General features: G+C 36.3%; 1 protein-coding gene across 1 annotated transcript in view; it reads left to right on the plus strand.

Moving 5' to 3' along the window:
- The window catches only part of PIEZO2 (piezo type mechanosensitive ion channel component 2), a 383,378-nt gene that overhangs the window by 224,683 nt on the left and 144,624 nt on the right, over window positions 1-14,071 (plus strand). Inside the window, exon 5 of the mRNA XM_023534183.1 lies at window positions 4,834-4,996. Within this exon, the coding sequence (XP_023389951.1) occupies window positions 4,834-4,996 (163 nt within the window). The remainder of the gene's footprint in view (window positions 1-4,833; window positions 4,997-14,071) is intronic.

Raw genomic sequence — 14,071 nt, forward strand, 5'->3', positions numbered from 1 at the left:
AATCAAACCTGTTAATGTTCATTAGATACATTTCATATTTCTTGCTCTTAAAATACTTTCTCCAATGTATATATTTAATAAAATTGAATGCATATATTTTAATGATTTATGACAATTAAATCTTTGTGTCCAAATAAATGAGACATTACTCACGAACTCCCCTAATCTTCATGTCACTCCCCAGACAACAGTTATGTGTTCTCTCCTTTGTGTTTTATCTTTCCTAAACTAAATTACAGGGCTCTTTGTGGCAGATATCTTATCTAATTCTTCAAGAGTACTTTGCACCAACTATGGTCATAGGAAATAAAGTAAATTTTAAAAAATATATTTGGAGACAGCATTTGTTCCACTAACCTTTCCTCAGAGTGCATACTGTAGTGTGTATATACACACAAACATAGTGTACATATATACATATGTATATAGTCCTCATGGATACAGATAGGAAATAGACACGAGGCTCTGTCAAGCAGATTGGTAAATAAGTGAGTAACATAAAATGTTAAACATTTTATGATCAAGTCTGTGTAAGGTATGGCAGACATCTAAAGGAGGAAGTGGTCAATTCTATCACAGGAAGGGTGGTGGAAGAGCTTCTCAGTGTGGATGTGGGAGGTGAGTCTTGAAAGATGAGAAGATAAAGGTGTTATTGAAGAAGGGCATTGTTGGTCAAGGGGAAAGATTGTGTACTAGCACAGAGGGTAAAAATTTGCGTATTTTGGATATATGCATTCGGGATGACTGGGATTTGAAGTGCAAGAAAATTATAGCAAGATATAAGGCAAACAGGTCCTGGAACACAGTGGTTAACATGCTTAACCTTATACCTCTAAAATTAAACTCTGGAAGCAATGTGGAGACTTGATTGACACAGGAGACAACCTGAGACAAAATAATAAGGATACTTTTGCAGTAATCTAGAAGCCAGATCTGAGCTGGGGTGGCAGGGGGCAGGGGGGTTGTAAAGAGAAGGGTAAGTAAGAGAAATATTATGGAGACAGAGTCTCCAGTTTTTCAATGAGAGAATGAAAGAGTCCAGTCTCTATCTTGGTTGCTACATTGATGACAGTGCCATTTTTTAAGGTTAGGAATATAGGAGGAAAAGAAGATTTTGGAATGAAGATAACATTTACCTTTGAAAAGCTATGGGCTACTGAAGTGGAGACATCTAGTAGGAAATGGATATCTGCTACTGCGTCTCAGGGAACACCCTTGGACTGGGTGTGTAGATTGTAAGTCATGTAGATGATAATTGGAGCCTTGGGGATGGAGCTATCATTCAAGTTTACCATGTAGAGCTAGCAAAAAAGTAAGAGAAGAGCAGAAACTTGCAGACTCATCAACATTTAAGGAGGTAGAGAGGAAGAGTCTGGTGGGCACAACCCAGTCCAGCATTTCCCAGAAATGTGAGTATTCTAAGATATTCAGAGGCAGGTAGAGAACTAGACAAGAAAGGTGAGAAAACCAAAGAGAATATATTTAAGAACTAAAGGGGTAGATCTTGTTTATCAAGTGCAGCACAGAGGTGGAGTATGATAGTTGGAATGGGTCATTTGGGCCTTGCAATTGGGAGATTGCTTGTGACCCCTGACAGGGCATTTCCTGAGCAGTGTGAGAGGGGAAGTCTGGTGTAGTAAGTATTAGATGTGCAAGGTAAGGGCAGGTGCAGTGAGTGTTGACTGCGCTCAGAAAACAGCTCTGAACAGAAAGTGCTCTTCCCCTAACTGTGCAGTTGATCCAGCCATTTAACCTTTGTCCTTGTTGGTTTACACAAAAATGAGAAAATAGACTAGACTATTTCTAGTTTTCTTTCACTTCCATAAGTGCGATGACTTACTGAATGAATGGGTAGATATTTGGTTGATTGGATGAAGGATAGAATGAGATGTCACTAACTTCTAAAATTATTAGAGACCTATTGAAAATCAATATTAGAGGATTGTTACATATTAGTGTAGTTTCCAAATTATCCATTCATTTCAATCAGAAGTCTAGACCAATGAGCAGGCTCTCACCTAGTATTTCTTAAACCCTGTGCCATGAACACTAGCTCTACAGAATGCAATAAGTATTAGATAAAATTTTGAAGAAATGGTTGTGGTCAAATAAATTTGGGAAACAGAGCCTTAAATAAACTCAAATCTATTGTTTTACTACAGAACTTCTCGTCCTTTACTACAGTAATATGCATTGTGATTTTTCTAACACTCATTGGACCAAAGACTGTTTTTTTGTTTTGTTTTATCTTGTTTTGTTTTAATTCACAGCATTTCTAAGGACTAGCATTCTGATTAATGTACTTTAGTAGACACTGGTTTAAAAATGAAGGAAACTTTATTCATAAAATGGTTCCCAAATGACATATCAATTAGACTATGATCTTTCATTGTACACGCTCTTCACTATATTCTTCAAAAGTCTCATTGTTTCTGCAGTGGCACTTTTTTGTTAACTCAGCAAGCCAAGAGTGTTAGTTAGTGGGTTAGCACCTCTGTGGCTGAATGATTCCATTCTAAATTGAGATCTCAGCCCAATCCTGGATCCAGTAGCTGAATTCTCTCACAGCCAGCGGAGTGATTGCTTTTGCAAACTGCATTAATTTACTCCCTTAATATATGTGTGCTATGAAATGTCCCTTGGGACCAAGAAGCACAAAGTTAAGACTGTTGCCTTGAAGGGACTGTTTGCAAATTGAGAACTTAATGCAGTCCACAGGTGGGAAAGGCATAAGGCTCTGCTCTGGCTTCCTAAGTCTCTGTTGTGGTGCAAGAAGCAGCTGAGGTCACAGCTGGAGTTCTTGTTACCTTTTCTTTAAAAACCCTTTTCCCCTCAACTTGCTTAGTTGGTGCTTTCCATAAAATGCCACGGTCAATTTGTTTTTCATGAAAGAGCTATGATAATCTATCCTCAAAATCCATCTGAGTGGGACCAGCCAACTCTCCTGACTTTAGCCCCATGTAGGAAACACCCACCCAAGCCTGGCTTTGCTTTTCTGGGCTCTCTCCTTGATCCTCCTTCCATTTCATTCTAATGATATTGATTCTCATTTGTGCTTTTTGATCATATTAGGCATACGTAAAAAGTGTATAACCGACCTCTACATTTTTCTATGATAAAATCAACCATCAGATTTCCGTATTTTAAATTTAGTTTGGATAAAGTTTTCTTAATTGAACTTTCTTACTTTTGCCCCAAAGGAAAGGAATGTGCTATTAAAAAAAATAAAATAAAAAACAACTCTGATACAACCATGTTTGTTTTATTTATAGAAGGTCTCTTATTGCTTTCATATTTGTTCAAAAATATATAGAACCATTTGTAAAAATGAAGCTTATGCAGCACATGCCCTCTTCCAGACATTTTTTTTTAAAGCAAATAAAACTGGTCTGAGGATTTTTCCCTAGAAGATCCTACATCAGAATACTCTTTAGTTAATTAAGATTTACTTTTATGTATATTATAGTAACAAATAAAGAGAAACATGTACAATAGTAGTGGATTAGTTAAATAAATACTACTACCCTCACCATAAGGTGACGTTCAAAAATCATCAATGAATTGAGAAAACGATCATAATATATTAAATGAACAAATTAGCTTCTAGACCATAGTGAAAATGAACTTGTTTTGCTCAATATACACATCTATGCATAGAAAATTGGAAGTGAAAACCATGTGGATACATATGTGAAAACACAGTGATTGAGCATAAAATTTGGACTTAAAGGGAATTTAAGTATAATTCTATTCTGTTTCTATGACATTAGTGAAGTTAGTGTGTCTTTTGAAGTTTTAGCTTTTTCCTATCTAAAAAGGAGGTTAAAAAATGTCTATATGGTGGTTAGTTGGATTAAATAATATGTGCCAAGCTCTTAGCATAAAGCAATTACTCAGTATTGGTAGATATTATTACTAATTTTTTAATTTACCAAAATGTTAACAATGATTATATCTAAATGAGGGAAGTCTTGCTATTTATTATATTTTTATGATTTTACCAAAATATATAATATATACAATGCAAATGAATATGTGTTTAATATAGTATGTATAGAATTACATAAAGTGTATATGAAAAAACATATATCTTCACATGGTATATATTCCTATCTTTTGATAAACACTGATTCACTTTTATTTTACTCAGATGAGATAAAGAATGCAAATAGTATTATCTCTTTGGCACAGAGGAAGAACATATGACTCTGAGAAGTCCTCCAATGGAATGAGCTAGTCGCTGTCATAGTGACACCTACACCCAAATCTAAGTTCATTCTTAATTCTCCAAGACTAAAAGCAGAAACATATTAGATCTACCTTTCTTGGAACAGCAGAACAGTTTGTTTTCTATAGAAAACAAAATCAACTAAGTATTACAAATAATGAAGAGGTTCCTAGATTCAGAGATTACTTTAACATATTCTCTATTTTTCCCTTCTAGCTTTGATTTATATCTAAGGAAAAATATCTTCTAGCTGCAAGTATATATCTCGTTTTTAAGTGTTTCAGCTAGATTGCAAACACCCATATATGTACTAGACCTGTGGTTTATTGAATAACAATATAGTTTATTAGCATGTTTTAAGAGTGAGAATTGATTTAAATTTCTTTATAATATTTCTGAAACTCCAGTAAAACCCTGGAACCTTCTTAAATCTTAGTAGAATACTTAAGACTCTAAGGTTAATGAAAAGCTTTCGCATACCTTCTAGGCAGAAACTGAGTATCATTTAATTTAAATCATTAAGAAAATTTAAACATACTTTAAGATAGTTTAACCATAGAAATATAAAACAACTAAATGTCCTCCCTTTTTTTCCCCCTCTACAGCTTAAAGGGAGCTGACGCCGGCAATGGGATCAGAGTGTTTGTGCCTGACATCGGGGTGTTCATTGCTAGTCTGACCATCTGGCTCGTCTGTAGAAACATTGTTCAGAAACCAGTGACAGAAGAAGCAGCACAATATAACCTGGAGTTTGAAAATGAAGAATTGGTAAATTTGACTGCATATATCTTCCTTTCATTTCTGAGGGCCTTGACCCTTATTAATAGGTGTAAAAGTGTAATAGTAATAGCTAAGTTTGAATAATGCTTTATGCTTTACTGTGCTTGGCTTAAATTCATGTAGTCCTGATGGGCGGGCATTCTCATCCACACCTTGGCCATGAGGAAACAAGTTCAGGGAACATGAGTGCTGCCCTTCATGAGGAATTCATACTGTAGGGCCAGGACTTGACCCAAACTATCATCTAATGTTATCTCAGATGGTTAACTTTTAAATTTATAGTATTATGGTCTGTTAATCTAAACATCTTAGTTATTGCAAAATATTTTGAAAAGTAGTAACACCTGATGGTTTTAGGAGAAAAAAAATCACCTTAAAGAGAAGCTTTCTGGTCTGTATACCTTACCCTTCAGAGTGAAGTTGTGTTAATTCAGCTTGCTTTGATCAAGTTATTTTAAAGTGCTCCAGAGAAAAAAATATATACATTTGGAAAAGTCTAAAAGTTGAAAAAAAGTAAAAATACTGAGTAAAATGTTTGTTGATTTTTAGCTGTATTTTTTATGGGGAGGGGTTTCAGAAGTAGCTGTTGGATCAGGGAACATGTCAGATTTCACCCCTCGGTGAATGGGAGCTTATCAGACAATTTGTCACACTGCCCTGCAACCTGCTTCAGAACACTGTTCTAATAATTGTACTTTGTTATGTGAGCTTAGGTGACATCGATTTAAAAAGTAATTGATTTAGTAATTGAAAGATGAAATTTACTGAGAAAAAAGTTACTAAAAAGACAATTTAGACATTTGACACAAGACACTAATAACTACCAAATGTTTTCATTCATAAGCTTTGATAAGAAACTAAACTCATAAAATTGAAGTTTTAAAATTTGTGTTAAGAATGGTAACCACAAAGACATCAAAGGAAGAAAATTCTCAGTTATGACAAATGACTTACATGCTTTACAAATAAGCAGCAGATTGACTTGTATACTTATTAAAAACAAAACAATAAAGAAAGAGCATATATTTCAATAAAGCTATGCAAACTAGAAAGATATTATTGCCTAAAATCCTTATGGGTAAAAACTATGCAATCACATTGCATATCAATATTCTTCTAAATTTTTAAGATAAATGTTGAAAAGGTACTTGATGTAAAAAATAATTTTAGCAAGGTAGCAATTAACCACTTCTTGTATTCAAGTCTACAAACTATACTTGTCAATAGCCTAAAAACAGATAAAACTATGAAAGTGCTCTTTCTTCATGTTTACAATTTTAAGCGGAAAATTTAAAAAATTTAATATCTATATTTACATTTGAATCTTCCTTTATAGTATTTACAGCTTTGAAAATCATCTGGCTTAAATAATCATTCCCCAAAATTCTCAGTTTAGTGAAAGTAAACCTATTAACGCAAGCTCTCCAAACTTAGGATCTTTTATCATTATTTATAAAGGCAAGCTTGTTTTTCTATTATCCTCATATTATATGTGAAAGGTAGAGGATCTTTATTGGAAATTGAGTGGACTTGAAGCTACCTAATGGTGGCTGTGTGATATTGAGAAAATTGTTTATTCTCTTTCATCTTCTGCAAAACAGAGATAATAACTAGGTTGCATAGATGTGAGTACTGAATGAAATGTCAAATGAAAACACCAAGCACAGTGCCTGCTCATTTGGGTTGTTTAAAAAAATGCTACTTGCTCCTCATTTTGCTCTTCTTCAGTTTGAGAGGCAGTAGAGCAGTTTTTAAATTTTCAAATTCAGGGTTCTCTCAGGGTGACAGAAAATTAAGTTGGATGGTATGTTTGAAGCCATCTCACTCAGAAAAAAATAGTCCTTTCCGTGCCATTCATAACAGACAACCATGAATGAATTCCAAAACTTCTTATGAAAAAGAACTTCTGTCTCCCAGGGCAAATGCTCTTTTGCTCTAGGACTAGGAAAACCTGCACTGACCAACAGAAGGATGGATGTTAGGTTATAGTTAAGGTCACAGATCTGGTGAAGAAGGCACACAAAGCTATTGCACGGACTAATTTTAAAATCATCTTTCCATCCTGATTTCACTCAGTTCTCAAAGATAGACTTATGGTACTTCTCTCCCACTTGAAATTTGTTTAAGTATCTGTGCCTCATCTATTATTAATCACATTATTTAATGATAACAATAAGAAGGATGAATACTCTAAATATTATTTGCTGGGGGCTTTGAAATTCTAAATATCATTACTATGAGGTCGATTCTCCTCAGTTATTAATTCTCCTCTTATATATTACGTGGTATTTTCTTAGCATATTCCAGCCTACCAGGTAGCCCAGGCAGAGCGGGTATGAATCTTCTGAGGTGAATCCACAAGAAGATATTTCTTACATGTTAACAATCTGGTTAGAATCTGAAAAGAATAGATGTACAGGCCAAAATAAGCAGGGGAATTTATTTTATTTTGAAGGCTCCAACATATTTCCTGCTGCTTATAAATCTTAGCGTTTGCACTCTACATTGTTTGGTTTTGGAAGATCTTCTCAAAGAATAGTGTTTACTGGCATTGTTTCTTCTTTCATTTATCTCAATGGAGAAAGGGCAAGATTAATCCACTGGTGCCTGGGAGAATTCCTTTTTTAAATACAGCATTATTTTAAAGTAGCAAATAATCCCTGGAGAAGACTCTTGAATCTCTCGTAATCTTCATGCACTGGACGATGAAGCTCAAACTTGCTGTTTTAAAAAGGCATCGCATATTCAAGGATACTCCGAAGACCCCTGAGTGAGGTGGAGACTAGAAGCAGGTAGAAGGCTGCCTTGCTCTGCATTTTATAGAGAGCAGACTTCAGGAAGGGAACCAACTCCTCAAATGCCATAAAAGATTCTTTTTCAACTGACACATCTATGGTCTTGTTGGTTTGTTCATTTTAATTCAGAAGCAGATCTACAAATCATAACTGGGAGAAATATTCTTATTCTTAAATCTTTAAAAAATGAGTAGGACTATGAAAATTAAATTGTTTAAATGCCATGTAATTTCACTAAACTGATATTATCTCGTATATTTCTATACTTCTCTTTCTAGCTATTTAATGAGATTTCAGGCCTTGTTTTTGAAACAAATAGTATTTTAATGTATTGTTAAACCAAATTTATGATAAATCAAATATTTCTTTAAATAGAAATTTTAGTCATGACTTGGTCTGCTTAAAGAGGCATCTTCTAAACAGTCTGACAAATCAAATGTGAAAGATAGAAGAACTTTCCAGTATAAGTCATCCACCAGCTGTTAAAAATTCAGAGGTGCAACATTTAGGTCCTGTTGATATTATGTGGAAATTTGTTCTGGGCCTAAAAAATTGCACCATCTTTCTTAATACATAAAGTCCATTAAGCTATTGTGGCATCTTCATTCTGGCACGTACCAATTGGGCTGTGCTTCAAGTTTCAGCTTTGAAGTTCAAGTTATTATTTTTAAAAAAGAAACAAAGAGTAGAAGAAATCAACCTTTTTACTGTCACCTCCTAACTATGCATTCATCATTTGCCCAGTTCTCACCTAAGATTTAGTCCAAAGTCACCTGCTTTAAATTTTCTAGATCTTGTTTTTTTTCAAGCATACAGACATAATCATTTAAAATCATTCAGAATGATAAGAAGATGAACAGCTGCCCAGTTTCCCTGCAAGCCTTGTACTCTGTTACTTTTGCTGTGTCTCAAGGTCACTCTCAGAAACTGGGTAAGAAATTAACTGCTGTATGTTTCTCAAAATGTAGCACACTTGGTCTACCTCCTCTGGGTTAAATCCATGCACAATTCAGGTGCAACTTTTAATTCTAGTGATTTTAGATGCCATTAATTTAAATAAAGGAAAAATTTTAGTTGGAGAAAATCATTGCTGCTTCAAGAAAGCTTCAGGACAGCTTCAGTATTACAGTATGAGCATCACTGAATCTTTATCACAGTGACTAGCTGTATGACTAACTTTATCTCCCCAGCACCCCAGTGTCTACCAGCTACATCTCACTGGACACAAGATGAGAGATTGGGTTCTCATTTATCATTTCCTCTGAGAACACACACCTAGAGAGCATACCCATGTGACAGTCAGTCAGAGGCATCATTGTCACATAAAAAGACATTATTGTCAGTATGTTATTTGAGCGAACTTTGCCTAGACTGGACTTGAATATGTGACTGATGGTAAAAATAGCTCAAAGAATTAGAAATTAAGAAGGCAGCTCAAATATCTTTAAACTATTAAAATAAAACATAAATTAAATGTCTTCATTTTGTCTCAGCCATTTTTTAAAGTAATTTAACAACATTTAACAGTGTGTACCTATTCCTACTCTTTTAAAGGAATCAAAGTTCCAAAGTAGCTTATACCTTTAACAATATGTCTATATCAAAGTTTTTAGAAAATCTCAGAATATTTTGTTCTGACTTTGGAATATTTGACAAGTGATTTTGTGCATTTGAATTGCAAATAACAAAAAAACACCAACACAGGAAACTTGTTTAGGGAAATTACAGAGCCCCATGTTCCTTCTGTGGGGGTAGAATAGTCAGATAAGTACTGACATGAGAGGAACTAGTGTGCTCCACTCCCTGCCACCTGCTTCAACTCCAGAGAGTCTGCATTCTCCACAGAAGCTCAAGTCACTCCTTTGAGGGGGCTGTGCCTTCCATCTTTCTTTAAACTGTAAATACCCCTGAGATGGAATTGTTGGGAACTTAATGTCAGTTAGCTCCTGCCCCTATTTCCTCCTGGCCTTCCTGGTGACTCCTCCTTTGAGTTAACAGAAGCATGGCCACCCAGTTGCTGGAGACAGAAACTCTGGTATAATGCTTGGTTCCTTGAGCCCTTTGTCCATACCATCAACAAGTCCTGTGGGTGCTATGTTCAAATTTTGTCTGAAATTGGTTTACTTTTCTCCATCTCCACTGCCACAGCCCTTACACTGGCAAATAAATAACCTTCTAATTGGTCTCCTAACTTCTAGTGTCTGTTTTTCCAGATCCCACTGATACCACATGTGTCATCTGAATTATTCTTGTAAAATTATTTTAAAAATTATGACTCATCTCTACAAAAAACACTTCCTTGGATTCCTATTAAACAAGAATAAAATTCGGGTTCCTAATTCTGACCGCCATGGTTCTGCATGGTCTACTCACTTACTGCCTTTGCATCCGCACCTTCACTCCTTCCCACTCTGTCTGTGGTGTGGCCATTGTGGCCACACTGTCCTCCTCTCTGTGCCTAGAACAGACAAGCTCTTTTCCTTCTGCCATGCAGTTCACTCCCTGCTCATTGCATTACTGGTTCCTCCTCCATCCTCAGGCCACCTCCTTTCCCAAGGCCTTTGCTGTCCATCCTTCCAAAGGAAGCCTCCCAGACTATTCCTTCTGGCTGTTATATTTGTAACACTTATCACAGTCTGTAATTATTCTACATAGTGCTTTGTTTTGTTGTTTACTATTTGTTTCCCTCAACAGATTATAAGCTCATGATGGAAAGGAACACATCTGTCTTGTTCTCCATTGCAGCAGATCTTAAATTGCAAAGTGTGTAATCTATGATTACACATAGTAATGCTCATATATTATCAAGTTGAGCACCAATTGATTAACGTGGAGGCTTGCACAAAGGAATTCAAAGTGTAGAAGTAAAGCAACAAAGCACAAAGGGTCGGCCTTGGGCCAGGATTGCCTACAAAGAGTTGCTTCTTCCCAAACTCTCGGAGGATTTAGCAAGGTCAGGGCTCACTCATACTGTCTTGATTTATCCCTTCTTGCTGTGACTGCAGAGGAGAAGGTGAATTTATCTATGGGCATGCTTATTTATTCAATACCTACTATGTACCAGGATTGTTAAAACTGTTTCCAACAAGGACAATTTTTTTTTTTTTTTGCTTGCTTGCTTTCCTTTCCAGACCTTTGTTCTTTTATTTATTTTTTTTCATCACATTATTTTCAGAAATAATTGGAATAGGGCATTCTAAACCCCTGTAGTCAGATGCAATTCCTTTTTCCTCTCAATGGTCTTAAGATCTTATATTCTCATTTTAGAAACAGTTATATATACTTGGTTTATTTCTTCTGAGTGACTACAGCATCTCTGGGGTCCCATGGCAGATCCACATTTTTATCCTACCTCGGACCTGGCACAGTGCTTGGAGCAGAGCTCAGTCTCCAAAAGAAGTCCTGACTGGTGGAAGGACCAGGAGCTGATGGATGGGGAGGGAATGCCGTGGATGGATTCCAGAGCAGCTACAGCACTGCTCAGCCTTTCTACATTTTAATAACAAATATGTATGTGTTTTCACATCTTAGTCAATTGTAGATAATGATATGGTCCTGAATCTTTTAGGAAACTTTTGAGCCACAGGAAGTTTGTGTGCTTTAAAAATGCTGCTTTTGTCATCACTCTCTGAATTCTTTATTTCTAGAGGGAAGGTCCGAGAGTGTCAGTTGGAAGAGCTAAACTTAGCTGGTTTTTACAAGAGGAAAAGATCAGTAATAATTTCTGTAACCAAAGACAAAATTGAGTAGACGATTTAGGGGCGTGTGTGTGTGTGTGTGTGTGTGTGTGTGTGTGTGTGTGTGTGCACGTGTGTGTGTGTGTGTGAATGCTGATTTGGTTTTATGGTGTTCTATTAAGTGATTTTTAAAAAATAAATCTTAAAGAAAAAAACTTCAAAATAAATGATCAATCCAGTTTGTTTAATCTCCATTGTTGTTCATTTCCTTTTCAAATGACATTCAGATGATTCTTAAAGACCGTTTCAATCTCTAACTTGGTGATTTGACCTGGGAAATTTTTAAAGATTTTGATGCAGGGCCCATCCCAAATCTAAAATATCAGAATCTCTGGGAGAAAGAAGAATGTGTGTGGTGGTACTACGACTATTTTTTTAAAGCTTCACAGACTCTGCAGTCCTGGCTAAACTAACTAGTCACTGTCTGCAAATTCAAGTTGTCTTTACCAGCCTTTATTAAACTTTCGTTACTCTGTGGTTGAGAGCATACATCTCCATACTCACTTTTCCAAATGAAACAGGGTACTATTTAAACTGCTCTTAAAATTTTAGAAAAATAATCTTCCCAAAACAAGTGTAGCAACAGAATAAAATATTTACTTTATCTGTATAATGTTATCACATTAGGCTTACATAACATACATGACACCATAGAAACAAGTCTCTCTTCCTCTCCCTAACTGCTTGCTCCCACGGGGACACTGTGGATGGCATTTATCTTCTGCGAGTCACCACACTTGCCTTTCCCTGCCTTGGGCTCTTCTGTTGAGATGAACCCATTCTGTTAAGATAAATGGTTAACTTTTAATATTAAACAATGAATAAACAATTCATGAAAAATGCACTTTAGAAAAATGCTCCCTTTGCCCCCCATATCTTTTGACTCACTATTTGTGACTTTAATACACTCCCATTGAAATGTTTTTAGTAGCTTGATTTTAACCACGAAGAAGAGGAAAATGGACTCAGCTACATGAAAAGCTCTGGTCTAACATCTGAAGGTCGACTAAAACCTAAAGGAGGCTCCACACATAAATCACTACAATATATTTTTCAATTAAGAGAGTCTGCGTAGGATATGAGTAAGTCAAAATATTTCAGATTTTGTCTCGTCAGCTGAATGTAGAATCAATGGCTCAGTGGTGGCCGATGTTAGCCAGGCATGGGTCCTAGGCTGGCTGTTTCACAGTCACCTGCAGCAGCTCTTTACTCATGCAGATCCTGGATTCACTCTTGGAATTTCTGATTTAGGAAATTTTGGATGGAGCTTGATAATCTCCCAAAGATTCTCAGGCAATCCTTAGTATTTATTCCAACCCAGGTTGAATCTTTTAGTGCTTGGAGGTAAAGAAATACGGATGTTCGTGTTCTACCAAAAGTAATTTATTATATCATTGCTGTCCAAGTTTGAGTGGAAATCATTACTAATGCTGTGACTGATGGGGTTGGGGCTGTCAAGAGAGGCAGACGTGGGATGAGATGCAGATGCTCTGTGTTTAGGCCCTGGCCCAGTTCAGACACTAGTCTGACCTGCACACAGCTGAGCCCATACCACTTAAAGCTTCCTCTTGTGAAATGAGAGATGCTGCCATAATAGATGTGGGTGCATTTGGAAGTCAGGAACTTTCAAAGAAGGCAAGTTAAAAGACTTAAACTTCTTCAAATAAGTTTTAAATTTTTGACGTGGACAATAATGATCTGTAATATTTTATGTGGCTTTCTAAACAGTGAAGGATTCTCTTTAATTTCTAAGATAGCTAAGGGATCAGCCATCTGTATTTACAGATACTCCTTCTTAGTTTCAAGGCCAGAATCAAGTTGTGTTCTAATGCAGGGACAGATTACAACTCTGACCAGTAAGACAGCTTCTTAATAAATATACTGGGGTGAGTGGACGTGCTTCTAGAGCATCAGTGTTTACACTTCATCGGACAAATCATTTAGGTGAGAAAGCCTGCCTGTTAATAAGCTGGCCTGATGTGACTAATGGCAATTCTGGCCCCAGCCTGGATGGTAGAGGCTCACAGAGTCAAACCCATCTCACTGTTGGCTCTTTTTCAGCTTGACAGGTTTAGAAAAGATTTCCAAGTGAGGGGCTCAGGGATTTTGGTACAAAAATGCTGAAAAACCTCAAGTACCGTGGTATGTTTATAAAAATCACAGGGGTCTCAGTCCCATCTAAGAGAATTCAGGGAAATGCATTTGTTTAACCTCACAAAAGTTCATGACCAGAGATTTCTACTTGATTTAATCTACAACCTTAGCAACTCTATAATTGAATAACAAGTCATTGTGAAACTTCCAAGCGTGTTTCTGACTAACCCAGGTGGCTCTAGCTGTGTTTTCTCTCTCTGTCTCTTTTATCAAGTACGAAGGTTTTGGCCAAATTTTCTTCTTCAATATTCTTCAAGGAGAATTTTTTATGTCCTGCTCACCTGTCATAAGGGGATATTGAGCAGAAGATGCCCCATGAGCAGACTTTTTTTTGTATATGGCGGTATGGGTGCCATAGCAACAGTGTCACTAGATTG

This window comes from Pteropus vampyrus, unplaced genomic scaffold (genome assembly GCF_000151845.1).
Source record: "Pteropus vampyrus isolate Shadow unplaced genomic scaffold, Pvam_2.0 Scaffold122, whole genome shotgun sequence".
Classification (NCBI taxonomy): Eukaryota; Metazoa; Chordata; class Mammalia; order Chiroptera; family Pteropodidae; genus Pteropus; species Pteropus vampyrus.